The sequence below is a fragment of the Acanthochromis polyacanthus genome, chromosome 18 (assembly GCF_021347895.1).
Source record: "Acanthochromis polyacanthus isolate Apoly-LR-REF ecotype Palm Island chromosome 18, KAUST_Apoly_ChrSc, whole genome shotgun sequence".
In the NCBI taxonomy this organism is placed as follows: domain Eukaryota; kingdom Metazoa; phylum Chordata; class Actinopteri; family Pomacentridae; genus Acanthochromis; species Acanthochromis polyacanthus.
Genome location: NC_067130.1, coordinates 35,121,630 through 35,139,367, shown reverse-complemented (window position 1 = coordinate 35,139,367; position 17,738 = coordinate 35,121,630). Strand labels below are relative to the sequence as shown.

Below are 17,738 nucleotides of genomic sequence, written 5' to 3'. Positions count from 1 at the left end.
TGGGTCATTTTGACAAAATCCACAACATTCAACTTCAAAACCAAATCTACCCCTCAAGGTTTCTGCCGATGGATAATAATTATTGAGAATTTTAAATTGCATTTCTTTAATTCTAGGGGCAATGGGCCATTTTAAAAACTTCAAGTGTTTTTCACATATTGTTTGAGCCAAAACTTACTGTCGGGGGGGGGCAAGTTGACCCATACTTTTCGCTAGCTGAGCTGCTAGCTGAGCTGCGAAGCTGCCTGCCTGGCTAAATACTGGAGCTATGTCGAAATTCATTTCTCCATCACTCACATGTATGAAATGACATGAAAACAGACCTCAGGTTGAAAAAAAACGAAGTTCCCCTTTAAGGAAAAAAGAGAAGTCCTAGCATGCACTCTGACTGAGCAGTTTCCATTTGTAAACATTTTGATAGCACTGCTGAAATATCTCTCCAAGGCCGTGGAATATGAATTTATGTTCGATTGTGTGGAAAGCCTTGTAAAAATCTAAATAAAGGATCAGAATTTCATCAGAGCATAAATCGGAATAATCAGTTAAATCCAGTAATAGTCTGATGTTAGAAATGTCTGTTTCTCATGAAACCCGGTTCAGCCTCATCTTGATGATGATGATGCGGAACAAACGAGCTGCCGCGCATGCGCACAGCCACGGCTCTCCTGTCACTGACGTCAGCGTCCGCTCCCGTGATTCCTCCGGTAGAACCGGGATGTGACGGACGCTGCTCCGGTACCGAGCCTCGGAGCGGCAGATCGTGACGGTGAACCGGCAGGCAGCGGCCGCAGCGAAGGAGCTGTGACCGGCGGCAGCGCCCTGAAGGGGGCTAGAGTTCCAGAGAAAGTCCGGTAAGAGCCGCCGGTGCTCCGCAGCTAACAGGCTAGCTAGCTGTGATGCTAACTAGCTTAGCTTAGCTGCTGTTACCTGTCAGACAGGTGAATCTCTGGTCCGGGTCACCTGGATGGACTTTAGTTTTATTCTCTGGACACATTCGTTCCGTTGTTGATCCTCAAACATTACAAAGAGGAACCAGAAAAACAGAAAACAGGTTCAAAAACAGGCTAAAGCTAGACTAATATATAAATATAATAATAAAAACAGGTTAAAAGTGGAATAATACGGAGATATAATAAATAACAGGCTAAAAGGCAGAATAATATATAAATATAATAATAAAAACAGGCTAAAGATAAAATAATACATACATATAATAAAGAAATAACAGGCTAAAAGTAGAATAATATGTGAATATAATAATAAAGGTTCATCATGTCTTATTAATGCAGTAGTAGATAGGTGATGAATACTAAAACTCTCCAGGTATTCATCATTTATCTACTCAGCCATGTCTGAACAAAAGAACTCAAAACTACAATATCTGAATCTAAAATAATATTCTAGAACATCTAGAACCCAGGAGAACATAGGAACACTAATAAATATCAGTGGTTCACCATAAAGTCTGGATGTTTAGAACCTGTCAGTATGTGGAGGTTTTCATTAAATCTGAGTCTGTTTGGTCCAGAACATCTGAGAACTTCTACAGAGAAACACCTGATCTACAGCCTGGATGTTCTAGAGTTCTGGTTCCACAGTGGAGAACCGGAAAAGAAACAAAGAAAGAACGTTTTATAGTAAAATACACAGAACTTTACTCTGGTTTAACTGGGAGTCACTGGTTTAACTGGGAGTCACTGGTTTAACTGGGAGTTCACTGGTTTATCTCCATTAAAGCTGCAGTTTGTTTATGACACAATAAAACACAATCGATCAATAATGTTTCTGTCTCTCTGTTAACACAGACCTGCTACGATTTCAACTGTTTGTGTGCCTGTGTTGTTGTTTGTGTGTCTGTGCGAAGCTGTGAGTTGTGTTGAAGTTCTTCAGATGGCGTCAATGTGTTCACGCTGCCTGAGCCAGTCAGAGCCCAGTTCTCCCAGTTCTCCCAGTTCTCCTCCCTCACAGAAACAACACAAAGAGCCATTCATGGTTTCCGGTCAGTGATTCATAGCTATGTTCATTATTGGTTTATCTACAGTCAGACTGGTTTATCTACAGTCAGACTGGTTTATCTACAGTCAGACTGGTTTATCTACAGTCAGACTGGCTTATCGACAATCAGACTGGTTTACCAACAGTCAGACTGGTTTATCTACAGTCAGACTGGTTTATCTACAGTCAGACTGGCTTACCTACAGTCAGACTGGTTTATCTACAGCCAGACTGGTTCATCTACAGTCAGACTGGTTTATCTACAGCCAGACTGGTTTATCTACAGTCAGACTGGTTTATCTACAGCCAGACTGGTTTATCTACAGTCAGACTGGTTTATCTACAGTCAGACTGGTTTATCTACAGTCAGACTGGTTTATCTACAGCCAGACTGGTTTATCTACAGTCAGACTGGTTTATCTACAGTCAGACTGGTTTATCTACAGTCAGACTGGCTTACCTACAGTCAGACTGGTTTATCTACAATCAGACTGGCTTATCGACAATCAGACTGGTTTACCAACAGTCAGACTGGTTTATCTACAGTCAGACTGGTTTATCTACAGTCAGACTGGCTTACCTACAGTCAGACTGGTTTATCTACAGCCAGACTGGTTCATCTACAGTCAGACTGGCTTATCTACAGTCAGACTGGCTTATCTACAGCCAGACTGGTTTATCTACAGTCAGACTGGCTTATCTACAGTCAGACTGGTTTATCTACAGCCAGACTGGTTTATCTACAGTCAGACTGGTTTATCTACAGTCAGACTGGCTTATCTACAGTCAGACTGGTTTATCTACAGTCAGACTGGCTTATCTACAGCCAGACTGGTTTATCTACAGTCAGACTGGCTTATCTACAGTCAGACTGGTTTACCTACAGTCAGACTGGTTTATCTACAGTCAGACTGGCTTATCTACAGTCAGACTGGTTTATCTACAGCCAGACTGGTTTATCTACAGTCAGACTGGTTTATCTACAGTCAGACTGGTTTATCTACAGTCAGACTGGCTTACCTACAGTCAGACTGGTTTATCTACAATCAGACTGGCTTATCGACAATCAGACTGGTTTATCTACAGTCAGACTGGTTTATCTACAATCAGACTGGCTTATCGACAATCAGACTGGTTTACCAACAGTCAGACTGGTTCATCTACAGTCAGACTGGTTTATCTACAGCCAGACTGGTTCATCTACAGTCAGACTGGCTTATCTACAATCTTTTTTGAAACTGTGAATCTCTCCTTCTTTGTGCTGCAGGTTCTCCATCAGGTTCTCCAGAGGTTCTCCAGAGGTTCTCCAGCAGGTTCTCCATCAGGTTCTCCAGCAGGATGAGCGGGGCGGCCCTCGGTATCGAGGTGGTGGTGGTGTTCTTCTTGGCGCTGTTCCTGCTCCATCGGTACGGAGACTTCAGGAAGCAGCAGCGCATGGTTCTCTTCGGAACGCTGCTGGCCTGGTACCTGTGCTTCCTCATCGTCTTCATCCTGCCGCTGGACGTCAGCACGGTCAGTCTGAGGAACGCTGCAGATGTCAGATGATTGGTCCTTAGAGAGGTGGAGTCAGAATGTGAATCCTGAAACAGTCAGACTGTTGGTGGACAGAACTCCTCCAGCCTCAGTAGAACGTCAGTAGAACCTCAGTAGTTCAGTCTCTGATCCTTCAGGTTCTGTAGCAGCTTCAGCATCAACAGGCTTAAAGAACTCTTTAACTCACATTTATTCAGTTCCATCATGTCTGTCCCATCACAACCTTCACTTGATGACGTTTTCTGCTTTTCTGTTTCCATAATCTGATTCTAAGGTGTCAGTAATGCTAAAAATACAACCTTAATGTCATGAAAACCTGTTTCCATATCCACTGAACCTCTGAGAAGACGTCTGATGAAGTCCCCGTTACACTCAGCGTTCATCAGAAGCAGTAAATCATCATCACGTAGATGATGAGGCTGGAGATCCAGAATGCTGACCTTAACTCAGTCTGCTCATCAATAAATAACTTTACTGTTCACAAGGATGTTCTTCTAGAACCTTTACAGTGTCTCTGCTCCTGTCAGACCATCTACAACCAGTGCAAGGTAGACCACAAGGACCAGGACCTCGGCCCCACCCTCAGCCCTCCGCCAGCCAATTACACGGCAGCAAACTCCTCGGCCACGCCCACAAAAAGGTCAGCAATCGCAGTAAAGATGGAGTCAGTACACAGAGTACTACAGTAAAGATGCAGTCAGTAAATCTTGTTTCCTCCTCAGTGATTTCACTTCCTGCTACAAGCCGTGGAGCTACATTCCTGATGGAATCCTTCCGGTGTTCTGGAGAGTCGTTTACTGGACGTCTCAGTGCCTCACCTGGTCAGTAGCATTAGCTGCTATATTTAGCGTTAGCTGCTGTCTGTAGCATTAGCTGCTGTCCTTAGCATTAGCTGCTGTCTTTAGAGTTAGCTGCTGTCTTTAGCGTTACCTGCTATCTTTAGCGTTAGCTGCTGTCTTTAACATTAGCTGCAGTCTTTAGCATTAGCTGCTGTCTTTAACATTAGCTGCTAACTTTAGCATTAGGTACTGTCTTTAGCATTAGCTGCTGTTTGTAGCATTAGCTGCTATCTTTAGCATTAGCTGCTGTTTGTAGCATTAGCTGCTATCTTTAACACGAGCTACTGTTTAATTTTTTATTTATACGTTTAATAGTTACAGAACAAGAAGCATTGTTACAATAACCGATGCATGTCCATAGGTCAATAGCTAACAGCTAATTCACAGACCAGATCCCTAGCGCATACATAAACAACAATAAATACAACAATCAATAAATAAATGTATAGATTAAACACATTTAAATATAATAAAATGTCTGTCAGTGCTCACAGTTTTGGTTTAATTTGAGCCATCAGTTACAGTGAAACTCATTCAGATCTGTCAGGTGTTTCAGTTCAGCAGGTAAGGTGTTCCAGATCTGTGGCCCTTTCACTGAGAATGCACTCTGTCCAAAAGCGGCTTTACACCGGCCTGTTCTGCAGTCTCCGTTTGCTACTCCTCTTGTAGTCATAGAATGAGTTTGACTTCTTTGGATCATACCGCTAACAGAATCTGGAGCAAGACCAGTAAAACATTAAAAAAAATAATTTAAAAAAAGTATATTTTTCAGAATATTTCAAAACTTAAAAGATTGTGTTTTTGTCAAAGTTTGCAATGGTGCCATCTCATGGGCTTTGGGTCAAGCACTTTTAAAGCTTGTTTGTAAAGGGAGATTACGCCTGAAAGAGCTGACTGGTTTGCCTGGCCCCAGACAGTGGCACAATATGAGAAATGGGACATGATCGTCTAATGAAAATACAACTTGGCTGCATTGATTGTCAGGTAAGATCTTATTAGGTGAAAACACTTTAAATTAGTCCTAATTGTTTTTGATATTTTCTTTATATGAGCTTCAAATTTCAGATGAGAATCTAAGACCACTCCCAGATATTTGACCTGATCTACTTTTTGAATTATATTTTCATTTGTCTGTATCTGGAAGTTGTCTAAGGACCTTGGCATTAAGGTAAAACACACAGAGACCGTTTTGGAGCAATTTAGAAAAAAACAGTTGTCCTCCAGCCATTGGGAGACCCTGACCAACTGTTTGTTTAGTAACTCTGCAGCTTTCTCTGGAGTCTTTGCTAAGACATAGATGACAGTGTCATCAGCATAGAGTTGACACTCCGCCTCAGTGCAAATGGACGGAAGGTCATTGATGTAAAGACTAAATAGAATAGGACCCAGAATGGAATCTTGAAGTATTCCTATTCTATTTTCCTTGGGTTGGGGCGGCTGTGCAAAGGTGGTAGAGTGGGTCGTCCAATGATCAAAGGGTCGGCGGTTCGATTCCCGCTCTGACCTAGTCATGTGCTGTTGTGTCCTTGGCAAGACACTTTACCCGCCTTGCCTCCAGTGCTGCTCTCACACTGGTGTATGAATGCGTGTGAATATTGGTGGTGATTGTCGGAGGGGCCGTAGGTGCGGATTGGCAGCCACGCTTCCGTCAGTCTGTCCCAGGGCAGCTGTGGCTACAAATGTAGCTTACCACCACCAGGGTGAGAATATGTGCGTGAATGAATGAATGCCCAGAAAAGTGCTATATAAATCTAATCCATTAGGATCTCATATAGTGTAATTGATTTTCACAGTCTGTATTCTTGACTCCAAATATGATGTAAACCAGCTGAGAGTCTGTTGTAGGGTTAGCTGCTATCTTCAACATTAGCTGCTGTTTGTAGCATTAGCTGCATCTTTAGCATTAGCTGCAATCTTTAGCATTAGCTGCTGTCTATAGCATTAGCTGCTATCTTCAACATTAGCTGCTGTTTGTAGCATTAGCTGCATCTTTAGCATTAGCTGCAATCTTTAGCATTAGCTGCTATCTTTAGCGTTACCTGCTATCTTTAGCTTTAGTTGCTGTCTTTAGCATTAGCTGCTATCCTTAGCTTTAGCTGCTAACCTGTCTCTGACTCCTTCAGGCTGCTGCTGCCCTTCATGCAGTCCTACGCTCGTTCTGGAGGGTTCTCCATCACCGGGAAGATAAAGACGGCGCTCATCGAGAACGCCATCTACTATGGAACCTACCTGCTGATCTTCGGCTCGCTGCTCATCTATGTGGCCGTCCATCCAGAGCTGCACCTCAGCTGGTGGGTCAAAGATGCTGTTGATCTCAGAGCTTCAGTTCTTATTCTCAGTCATGAACATCAGCCGAGGAGGGAAACGATTTCAGTTCAGAAAACGCGTGATGTTTCTAGAATTCTTGGGGTTAGAATCCAGATTTTAGTGAAATAGTTCCACTTAAAGCTTTGATTTACTAAAGATGACATGTTGGAGGAACATCTGAGGTTCTGATGACTGATTCTGTACAGTTTGTAGACGGTAGATTATTTGATTTTGGTGAAGACAGCCTCCAGCAGGTTGTAGGGTTCATGGTGTCTTGGGGTCTTCAGGTACGAGCTGCAGACCATCGGCATCACGGCAGCCAACACTTGGGGTCTGTTCCTGCTGGTTCTACTGATGGGTTACGGACTGGTGGAGATCCCTAGATCCTACTGGAACGCCTCCAGACACGGTCACCTGCTCATCAAGACCTACTTCAAGGCATCGAAGCTGATGACAGAGAAGGCGGACGCTGAGGAGAACCTGGAGGACGTGATGGAGGTGAGTTACAGGTAGGTCCTCTGGTCCTCACCTGTGCTTGTCAGAACCTGACTGTTTGCTCTGCTGCAGGAGGTCAGGAAGGTCAGCGAGTCCATCAAGTACAACCATCCTCTGAGGAAATACATCGACACCATCCTCAGGAAGGTGAGTTAATTCAGCCACCGACTCCAGGTGATAGTCTGAGACAGGTGCAGACTAACACCTGCTTTATTCTCCTCAGTGTCCGCTGGACTACCAGGAGAAGATGGGCAGGAACATGGACGACTATGAAGACTTCGACGACAAGCAGAACACCTACCCCAGCGAGAAGACCCTGGTGAAGCTGCACAAACAGGTGAGACAGGACGAACAGGTGAGACGGGAAAACTGAAGCAAACATCAGAGTTGAAAATCTGAGAGGAAATCAGAGAATGTGGAGATCCGGGTTCTGCTGGTTCTGTTGGTTCTAGGGTTCCTGGAAACTCTTCAATGATGGAGCAGCTTCTGTTCTCACCTGTCTAACCTGCTGACCTGTGTCCAGGTGATCTACGCTGTTCAGAGACACAACCGGACTCGAGTCCAGTGGCAGATCCTGCTGCAGCAGGCCATCCACCTGGAGGACGTGGCCAAGAACGAGACCAGTTCCACCCACCAGTTTGTCCACAGCTTCCCGTCTTCAGAGCCGGCCGGCTGGTTCAGCAGATACATCTACACGCCATCTGTAGGTAGGTCTCAGGTAGCTTTAGTCCACTGTAGGTAGGTCTCAGGTAGCTTTAGTCTACTGTAGGTAGGTCTCGGGTAGCTTTAGTCTACTGTAGGTAGGTCTCAGGTAGCTTTAGTCCACTGTAGGTAGGTCTCGGGTAGCTTTAGTCTACTGTAGGTAGGTCTCGGGTAGCTTTAGTCTACTGTAGGTAGGTCTCGGGTAGCTTTAGTCTACTGTAGGTAGGTCTCGGGTAGCTTTAGTCCACTGTAGGTAGGTCTCGGGTAGCTTTAGTCCACTGTAGGTAGGTCTCGGGTAGCTTTAGTCCACTGTAGGTAGGTCTCAGGTAGCTTTAGTCTATTGTAGGTAGGTCTCAGGTAGCTTTAGTCTACTGTAGGTAGGTCTCGGGTAGCTTTACTCCACTGTAGGTAGGTCTCGGGTAGCTTTACTCCACTGTAGGTAGGTCTCGGGTAGCTTTAGTCCACTGTAGGTAGGTCTCAGGTAGCTTTAGTCCTCTGTAGGTGGGTCTCGGGTAGCTTTCGTCCATTGTAGGTGGGTCTCAGGTAGCTTTACTTCACTGTAGGTAGGTCTCAGGTAGCTTTACTCCACTGTAGGTAGGTCTCGGGTAGCTTTAGTCCACTGTAGGTGGGTCTCAGGTAATTTTAGTCCACTGTAGGTGGGTCTCAGGTAGCTTTAGGCTACTGTAGGTAGGTCTGAGGGGGTTTTATTCCACTGTGGTTTGTTTTTGCTCCAAGAATGCAGCAGAGTTACGTGACGATTGTCTGTCAGCAGCATTACTCATAAACAGACCAACAGATTTGGATGAAATTTCCAGAGAAGGTCCTTCCAGTAAAGGACCACCTCGTTAGATGTTGGCAGTGATGCAGCTTATAGTCTGGATCCACGGATTGGTTGCAGATTTCTGCCAGATAGCAGCATGGCGTCACTGTAACCATGACAAGTTAACACTACGTCAGCTGCCTGACAAACACTGCCTACAGTTCAACCTGAAAGTCTCTAAATGTTTTGGTCTCAGCTGAGTCCTGGAAAACCAGAACCTTCCTCCTGGTTCTGGTTCTCCAGGACCTGGTTGCTGTAAATGGGTTATTCTAGGTGGATTTTTAAGTGAGACATGTAGAATAAAGTGAATTTGCTGAAATGTCGAAACTTGAAGCTCAGATCTGGTAAAGGTCACTGCCTGTTGCATTCTTGTGATGCAACAGGAAGTGACACGTGGTGCGTTTCCAGACTGATCCTACTGCGGTAGTTTCTGGCTGATAAAGGGTTCATGTTGGAGATATTTTAGGGTTCCAGGTTAGTTTTCCTCCTGGGCATCAACTGGAACCTGGAGTTTTAAGTTGAAAGCAGCAGCAGAGCTCCTGTTGGGTTCTGTTGGGCTCTGCTGGGTCCTGTTGGGTTCTATGGGGTTCTGTTGGTGTCTGCTGGGTTCTGTTGGGTCCTGTTGGGTCCTATTGGGTTCTGTTGGGTCCTATTGGGTTCTGTTGGGCCTGTTGGGTTCTGTTGAGTCCTGTTGGGTTCTATTGGGTTCTGTTGGCATCTGCTGGGTTCTAATGGGTTCTGTTGGATCCTGTTGGGTTCTGTCTGGAAGCTGTCTCACTGCTGTCTCCTGTGTGGTTCTACAGAGTGGTACTGGGAGTGTCTGCTGAAGCGCTGGTTCTATCGGCTGCTGTCGGTGGTTCTGACTCTGTTCAGCGTCGCCGTGGTCTGGTCCGAGTGCACCTTCTTCAGCACCAGGCCGGTTCTGTCCCTCTTCGCTGTGTTCATCCAGCTGGCTGAGAGAGATTACAACTACCTGTACATCGAGGTGAGTCCACCAGCTTCACCACCAGCATCTCCCTCATGGACCAACCTCCTGGTGGTCTCATGGTGTCCAGAGATGTTCAGGTTACTGCCAGAGAGGAGGATCATCAGTCATGACCTTTAGCTATCTGACAGAATCAGACTATCCTCTGTAACTTCATCATATTTAGTTAAATCCAGGAATTCGTAAGATCTTCAGGAGAAACCAACTGGACTTCTCTGGTAGGTTCATGAGATGTTTCCACCTCTTGTCTTGGAGGAAAGGTGAAGGAGTCTTCATGAACCTACTAGAGAAGTCCAGAGTCTTGGTTCTTTCATGGATGTAGGAGGTTCTAGAGTGTGGATGGTTCTGTCTTCCTCCCACTAGAGTTGAGATGTTTCATGGAGGTTGGTGGTGGACCGGTGAAGATGTTCAGGGTTCTCCAACAGTTCTCAGTTGGGTTGAGGTCAGTTTCGTTCCATTCCTCGTTAAAGCCTGATAGAAGCTCAGAACATCATTGCCGAGTCATACGGGTTCCATCTACATAAATACTGATCCAGAATGTCTGTTCAACATTTTCCGTTCCGTCAAAGGAACATACGTATGTGTTCCTTCTGGCCTAAACAGAAAGTAGAACCTTTTCCAGAGTGTTGTTGGTCTAACATTGAACATTAACAGTGGAACTCTGAGGAACAATGAGCAGCTCTGACAGACCTGAAGCAGACATAGACCCCAAACCAGACTATGGACAATGGATTCCAGCATCAGAAGATGGAACTGTTCCACCAGCATCTGTATGGATACGGTGGTTTCAAGAATCAGTAGAGAGGACGTTCATCAGAGAAGATCCAGATCTCCAGTCTGTTGGAATCAGAGTTCTGGACGTCTTTGTAAAGGCAGTCTCTTCTCCTGCAGTTCGGTGAGTTGTAGGGTACGTTGACTCTTAAAGCTTTCAGTCCCAATGTTTCTGTTCAGTAACGATGCTCAGAGCTCCTAGAAACATCTTCTCCAAGGTTCTTCAGCCTCTGACTGAGTCACCACCATGACTGGTGTCTTTTACTCTCGACCTTCTCATCAGGTCCTTGGTTCTTAGTCCAGATGGACGTCCTGAGTGAGGAGAGTCTTTGAAGGATCCTCCTTTGTTGTTCCTTTGCCACCACTTCTGCTCCCAGAGAAAACTTCTGCTGAGGGCTTCAGCTTCCTGATGACCAGGTTCTCCTGCATTTTGAAGACCAATGACCTGTTCATGAATCTCAGACTCTGATGGAGGAGCTTCTCCACCTTCCTCTGGGCCATGGTGACAACACTTCCAACATCTGGTTGTGAGTTTAGTACATTTTGGTCAAACAGACCTGATGGGACCTGATGGTTAGACCAGACCAACTAGCAGACAGAACCTGATGGACCAGGTGGAACCCATTTAGGAGACAACCAAACAACTTTTGGGACCCGGTGTAGAACCACACCTTCCTTTCAGAGGTTCTGTGCATGTTGCTGAACATGTTAGTAAAAGACAGACCGACTTTCTGTTTGTATGACGCAGCAGATGTGTCCACACCTCATCACTCTAATGCTGTTCAGAATGATTAGTCCTGTGCTAGCTTAGCATCACTAGCTATTGGTGCAGCAGAGGTCATGGCCCAATCAGTGAAGATGTTTTTAACTGATCCAGAAATGATCGTGTTCATCAGTGCAGTAAATGTTGGTTCATGCTAGACTTACTGATAACATCTGGTTGTAATGTGGCCTGTCTCCACCAGATGGCATGCTTCATCACCATCTTCTTCCTGTGTACCTGCGTTTACTCCACCGTCTTCCGGATTCGAGTCTTCAACTACTACTACCTGGCCTCCCACCACCAGACCGACGCCTACAGCCTCCAGTTCAGCGGCATGTAAGACCTCCAGCACACTTGAACCCAGAGAAGTATCTCCACTAAAGCACACACAGCAGCCCTGCCACATCTCATCTGTATTCATGCTGCATCTAGAAGTGTCATCACACCATCACACCTCCACCTCCATGCTTCACTGTCAGGACCATCCATCCACTGTGGTAGTCCTGGTCAGGTTCTCACCAAACATCTGGACTCCATCTGAGCCCAACTCATTGATCTTCATCTGACCAAAGAATGTTCTCCGACATCCATCAGGCTTCTTCTCATCTGGGAGTTTAGTTCTGAGCAGCAGCCAGGTTTAGTTCTGGTCCAGGTTTAGTTCTGGTCCAGGTTTAGTTCTGGTCCAGGTTTAGTTCTGGTCCTCTGTCCATAGAGATTGTTGTTCTGAAGGTTCTTTCACACTTTGCACCTTTGAGTTTCTACTTTGGAGCCCGAATTTTCAGAGTTGTTTGTGATTGTTCATCAGAGGAAGTACTCTGCTGTTCTGCTTGTAATCTGATTACTGTGAGGGGATGCAGTTTAGAACCAGTGAATATTTAAGTGATATTTTATAAGACTTTCCTCTCACATACAGATACCGATAAAATAAATCAGCAGCAGGAGAACAGAAGAAAACATTACAGATGAAAACTCACAGTTTCAGTCAAACTAAAGGAGCACTTTCTGTCCCAAGACAGAAGCTAAATGCTAGAGGCTAAATGCTAGAGGCTAAATGCTAGAGGCTAAATGCCAGAAGGTAAATGCTAGAGGCTAAATGCTAGAAGGTAAATGCTAGAGGCTAAATGCCAGAAGGTAAATGCTAGAGGCTAAATGCTAGAAGGTAAATGCTAGAGGCTAAATGCTAGAAGGTAAATGCTAGAGGCTAAATGCTAGAAGGTAAATGCTAGAGGCTAAATGCCAGAAGGTAAATGCCAGAAGGTAAATGCTAGAGGCTAAATGCTAGAAGGTAAATGCTAGAGGCTAAATGCTAGAAGGTAAATGCTAGAAGCTCAATGCTAGAAGGTAAGTGCTAGAGGCTAAATGCTAGAAGGGAAATGCTACAAGCTAAATGCTATGAGCTAATTGCTAGAAGGTAAATGCTACAAGCTATATGCTAATTACAGAGTGCTGTAAATTCCCTGACTGCTGTTAAACAGGATGTTCTGTAGTAAAACTTCCTTAAAATAAAGATGGCTCTCAGGTGAAGTCACACCTGTTAAAGAAACATGGTAACTTTATTTTCAGGCTCTTCTGTCGACTCACTCCTCCGCTGTGTCTCAATTTCTTGGGTTTGATCCACATGGACTCGGCCATCTCCCACCAGAAGAAGGAGCCCACCGCCTACACCTCCGTAAGTCACCTGTGCAAACTTGAGCACACCTGTACACACTTGTACACACCTGACATACCTGTGCACACCTGTGTGTTTCCTGAACAGATCATGGGATCGATGCAGGTACTCTACTTCATTGCTAACGGCTTCTACATCTACTACCCCATGCTGATCGTCATCCTCACCATCGCTACCTACTTCAGGTGAGCCCTCAGGTGTCAGGTACAGCCAGCCTGATTGGTAGCATTTAGCAGGTAACTGATTAGCTATGAGACAGAAGATTCAGCAGCTCTTCTGAGTGGTCGTCCAGTTGTGTCTCTAAACATTCACTGATCTCAAGTTAGTTACAAGTTTGTTAAAACTGATTCTTTAACCAGAACCAACTGGTTAGATCGAGGCTCTAGTTCAGTCCCAACTTTTATGAATGTTCTGAGTGTCTGAACTGTCCCTGTAGAACCGCTTCAGGAACATGTCCCTGTAGAACCCTTTGAAGAACCCGTCCCTATGTTCTCTAAGCTGTGGTTCTGGTTCCTCCTCAGCTTGGGAACCCGCTGTCTGAACCTTCTGGGCTTCCAGCAGTTTATGGGCGACAGCGAGATGACGTCGGACCTGATCGATGAGGGGAAGGAGCTGATTCGACGGGGTGAGAACCAGAACCAGAACCACAGCATGAACCCAATGACTGTTCTGAAATGTTTAACCTGCCATTCTAATTCACAGAGAAGAGGAAGCGACAGAGGATCGAAGACGGCGAGAACCGACGCAGAGTGAGTTTCTGTGTTCTTGGTTCCTAGAATAATAACATTAGCGCCTCTGGTCTGTCAGTTGGACGGTGTTCTGGTCCATCTGGTTTGTTCGAGTCCGTCTCCGTGTGATTTCTGTCATTTTAATCTGCTGTGGTTCTTCTATCCGCTGTGAGACGTGGAGGCTGGAGATGTTTCTGAGTTGTGCTGTGTGTTATGTTTTACCACAGGAGTGGAAGGAGCGTTATGGAAACCCCAGGGAGGACTTTGCAGCGAGGAACCGGAGCAGCCATGAGATGAAGGAAACCAGCTACTCCGACTCCGTGACCTCCAACACCAGACGTAAGACTAGTTAACTTGGTCTAACATCTGGGTTAGGTTTAGTCTGGTTTAACATCTGGGTTAGGTTTAGTCTGGTTTAACATATGGGTTAGGTTTAGTCTGGTCTAACATCTGGGTTAGGATTAGTCTGGTCTAACATCTGGGTTAGGTTTAGCCTGGTCTAACATCTGGGTTAGGTTTAGTCTGGTTTAACATATGGGTTAGGTTTAGTCTGGTCTAACATATGGGTTAGGATTAGTCTGGTCTAACATCTGGGTTAGGTTTAGTCTGGTCTAACATCTGGGTTAGGTTTAGTCTGGTTTAACATCTGGGTTAGGTTTAGTCTGGTTTAACATCTGGGTTAGGTTTAGTCTGGTTTAACATCTGGGTTAGAGTTAACCTGGTCTATCATCTGGGTTAGGTTTAGTCTGGTCTAACATCTGGGTTAAGTTTAGTGTGGTCTAACATCTGGGTTAGGTTTAGTCTGGTCTAACATCTGGGTTAGGTTTAGTCTGGTTTAACATATGGGTTAGGTTTAGTCTGGTTTAACATCTGGGTTAGAGTTCACCTGGTCTATCATCTGGGTTAGGTTTAGTCTGGTTTAACATATGGGTTAGGTTTAGTCTGGTCTAACATCTGGGTTAGGTTTAGTCTGGTCTAACATCTGGGTTAGGTTTTGTTTGGTCTAACATCTGGGTTAGGTTTAGTCTGGTCTAACATCTGGGTTAGGTTTAGTCTGGTCTAACATCTGGGTTAGGTTTAGTCTGGTTTAACATATGGGTTAGGTTTAGTCTGGTTTAACATCTGGGTTAGAGTTCACCTGGTCTATCATCTGGGTTAGGTTTAGTCTGGTTTAACATATGGGTTAGGTTTAGTCTGGTCTAACATCTGGGTTAGGTTTAGTCTGGTTTAACATATGGGTTAGGATTAGTCTGGTCTAACATCTGGGTTAAGTTTAGTGTGGTCTAACATCTGGGTTAGGTTTAGTCTGGTTTAACATCTGGGTTAGGTTTAGTCTGGTCTAACATCTGGGTTAGGTTTTATTTGGTCTAACATCTGGGTTAGGTTTAGTCTGGTCTAACATCTGGGTTAGGTTTAGTCTGGTTTAACATATGGGTTAGGTTTAGTCTGGTCTAACATCTGGGTTAGGTTTAGTCTGGTTTAACATCTGGGTTAGGTTTAGTCTGGTTTAACATCTGGGTTAGAGTTAACCTGGTCTATCATCTGGGTTAGGTTTAGTTTGGTCTAACATCTGGGTTAGGTTTAGTCTGGTCTAACATCTGGGTTAGGTTTAGTCTGGTTTAACATCTGGGTTAGAGTTAACCTGGTCTATCATCTGGGTTAGGTTTAGTCTGGTCTAACATCTGGGTTAGGTTTAGTCTGGTCTAACATCTGGGTTAGGTTTAGTCTGGTTTAACATCTGGGTTAGAGTTAACCTGGTCTAACAACTCCTCTGGTTCCTCAACAGAAGCTAAATATTCTCGTTCTGGGAGCCGAGCAGAGAGAGATTGTATCGAGCTGCTGCAAGACGCAGAACCTCTGGACTTCAATGCTGACAGTCTGGCAGACGACGCTCTGGAAACCGAGTCCACCAGGTAAAGTAGGTCTTCATCGGTCCTCCAGGTAGATGGAACCTTCTGGTCTGATGTTTGTGGTTTCAGTCGTGTGTTTGTTCTTCAGACATGCTGGAGGACGTTATCTGTCGATGTCCTCATCCCGGAACCGGATATTTGATGACGTCTAACAGGAGAAGAACCTGAGCGGAACCCTGACCTGGATCATCTGTGTCGAGCTGCACCACATGTTGTCCACCCAGCTCCCAGCATGCAACGCTCCTGGAGCTCCAGGCCAGCTGGTGGAGGAACCTTCAGTTGGTATGAATGTGTGAACTGTGGATGCTCGGTAGACGCCTGTCACTTTAACCAGACCCTTCTTTATTTATGTTTTTTATCTTTATGCTCGTGATTATTTATGGCTGTTACCATGGAAACCGTTCTCACTGATTAACCTGCATTCGTCACAGCGAATCTATGAGTTTAATTAAAGAACCGGAGAACTTTGAGTTTCATCACCTGCTGCACGACACTTACTGTTTAGAGATCAGTCTTCTCCTTTTAGATCCTGAATGTCAGAAGTTCTCTTCATCTGGAGTCAAAGAACACAGAAGAGACCTTTAAAGAACTGTGACACTTTCCAGACAGTCGCTGGTTCTCACATGTTCCTCTATAGAACCCATACTGATTATTGGTGATGAAGGACATCAGTCACCGATGAAGGAAATCAATAACTGAGATCTGATCGTTTTCAGTAAACAGAAGAATCCACAATCATTCTTTTCTGTAAAACCAGAACTGTTCCACCTTCATCCCTCTGATGTGTAGCCAATCAGAGGTAGCGTGTGGGTGGGGCTTAGCTGTGACCTCAGACGTTTTTAGATTAGTTTCATTGGTCAGGAATCTAAAACATGTTGAGCACCGGATCCAATCATGAGGAGGTGGGGACGAATTCAGACTTTTAACCTGGTCCTGGTCCTTGGCTTTAGTCCTGGTCCTGGTCCTGGTCCCAGTCCTGGTCCTGGTCCTGGTCCTGGTCCTGGTCCTGGCTTTAGTCCTGGTCCTGGTCCTGGTCCCAGTCCTGGTCCTGGTCCTGGTCCTGGTCCCAGTGCTGGTGCTGGTCCTGGCTTTTGTCCTGGTCCTGGTGCTGGTGCTGGTCCTGGCTTTTGTCCTGGTCCCGGTGCTGGTGCTGGTCCTGGCTTTTGTCCTGGTCCCGGTGCTGGTGCTGGTCCTGGCTTTAGTCCTGGTCCTGGTCCTGGTCCTGGTCCCAGTCCTGGTCCTGGTCCTGGTCCTGGTCCTGGCTTTAGTCCTGGTCCTGGTCCCAGTCCTGGTCCTGGTCCTGGTCCTGGTCCTGGCTTTAGTCCTGGTCCTGGTCCCAGTGCTGGTGCTGGTCCTGGCTTTAGTCCTGGTCCCGGTGCTGGTGCTGGTCCTGGCTTTTGTCCTGGTTGGTGGTACCATGTCAGACGTTGTTCTGGTGACAGTGCAGAGAGGCGGATGTCAGTTTAAACATTCAGAGGAAACAAACCAGCGGCTGCCTGGAAGCTCCAGTGGGACCGGTTCTTTAAGGTTCTGGTGTGGATGAAGGTTCCCTGCCGGCGGGTTCCACTCAGAACTGTAAATATGTACACTAGGTTTTCTATTTCCTCTGTCCTCTGGCCGTAGTGTTTCTGGTGATGTTCTGAATATTTATTGTCTGTCCTGATGTCAGCAGCTTCTGTGGTTCTCATGTGGTTCCAGCAGCCATGGTTCCTCAATAAAGTTCTGAAATGTTCCAGCTCTCTGCCCGCTTATTTTCACACGTATGAAACATGTATGTTCTGATGTGTCTGGAAATGTTGTCATAAACTCTGATGTTTACAAAATGAAACTATCAACATAAACAAAACTAAATAAAGAGCCCGAGACTGGTCAGGAGGAACGGGTTCTAGAGGAGGAACGGGTTCTAGGGGTGGAACGGGTTCTAGGGGTGGAATGGGTTCTAGGGGTGGAATGGGTTCTAGGGTTCTAGGGGTGGAATGGGTTCTAGGGGTGGAATGGGTTCTAGGGGTGGAACGGGTTCTAGGGGTGGAACGGGTTCTAGAGGTGGAACGGGTTCTAGGGGTGGAACGGGTTCTAGGGGTGGAACGGGTTCTAGGGGTGGAACGGGTTCTAGGGGTGGAATGGGTTCTAGGGGTGGAACGGGTTCTAGGGGTGGAACGGGTTCTAGAGGTGGAACATGGTAGAACTAAGAACACGAGTTTTAATGATGTATTTCTAAAAT

At 45.6% G+C, this 17,738-nt stretch overlaps 1 protein-coding gene and 1 long non-coding RNA gene across 4 annotated transcripts; both read left to right on the top strand.

Moving 5' to 3' along the window:
• Positions 1-663: 663 nt before the first annotated feature.
• On the top strand, positions 664-17,249 carry lmbrd2b (LMBR1 domain containing 2b). 3 transcript variants are annotated; one of them, XM_051938214.1, is made up of 18 exons: positions 664-851; positions 3,309-3,507; positions 4,056-4,168; positions 4,251-4,349; positions 6,491-6,658; positions 6,962-7,172; positions 7,242-7,316; positions 7,393-7,506; positions 7,693-7,876; positions 9,495-9,676; positions 11,413-11,546; positions 12,774-12,879; positions 12,967-13,064; positions 13,401-13,504; positions 13,582-13,628; positions 13,835-13,946; positions 15,394-15,520; positions 15,606-17,249. In XM_051938214.1, the coding sequence occupies exons 2-18, from the start codon at positions 3,334-3,336 to the stop codon at positions 15,667-15,669; spliced, it is 2,112 nt and encodes a 703-aa protein (XP_051794174.1). In that variant the 5' UTR covers positions 664-851; positions 3,309-3,333; the 3' UTR covers positions 15,670-17,249. The 3 variants fall into 3 exon arrangements, with proteins under 3 accessions (XP_051794174.1, XP_051794173.1, XP_022074709.1); XM_051938213.1 differs by having other exon boundaries at positions 3,297-3,507; XM_022219017.2 differs by having other exon boundaries at positions 3,263-3,507.
• Positions 11,553-12,702, top strand: LOC127530782 (uncharacterized). The gene is made up of 2 exons (XR_007937429.1): positions 11,553-11,862; positions 11,897-12,702. It is a non-coding gene; the product is annotated as an uncharacterized LOC127530782 (long non-coding RNA).
• Positions 17,250-17,738: the final 489 nt, after the last annotated feature.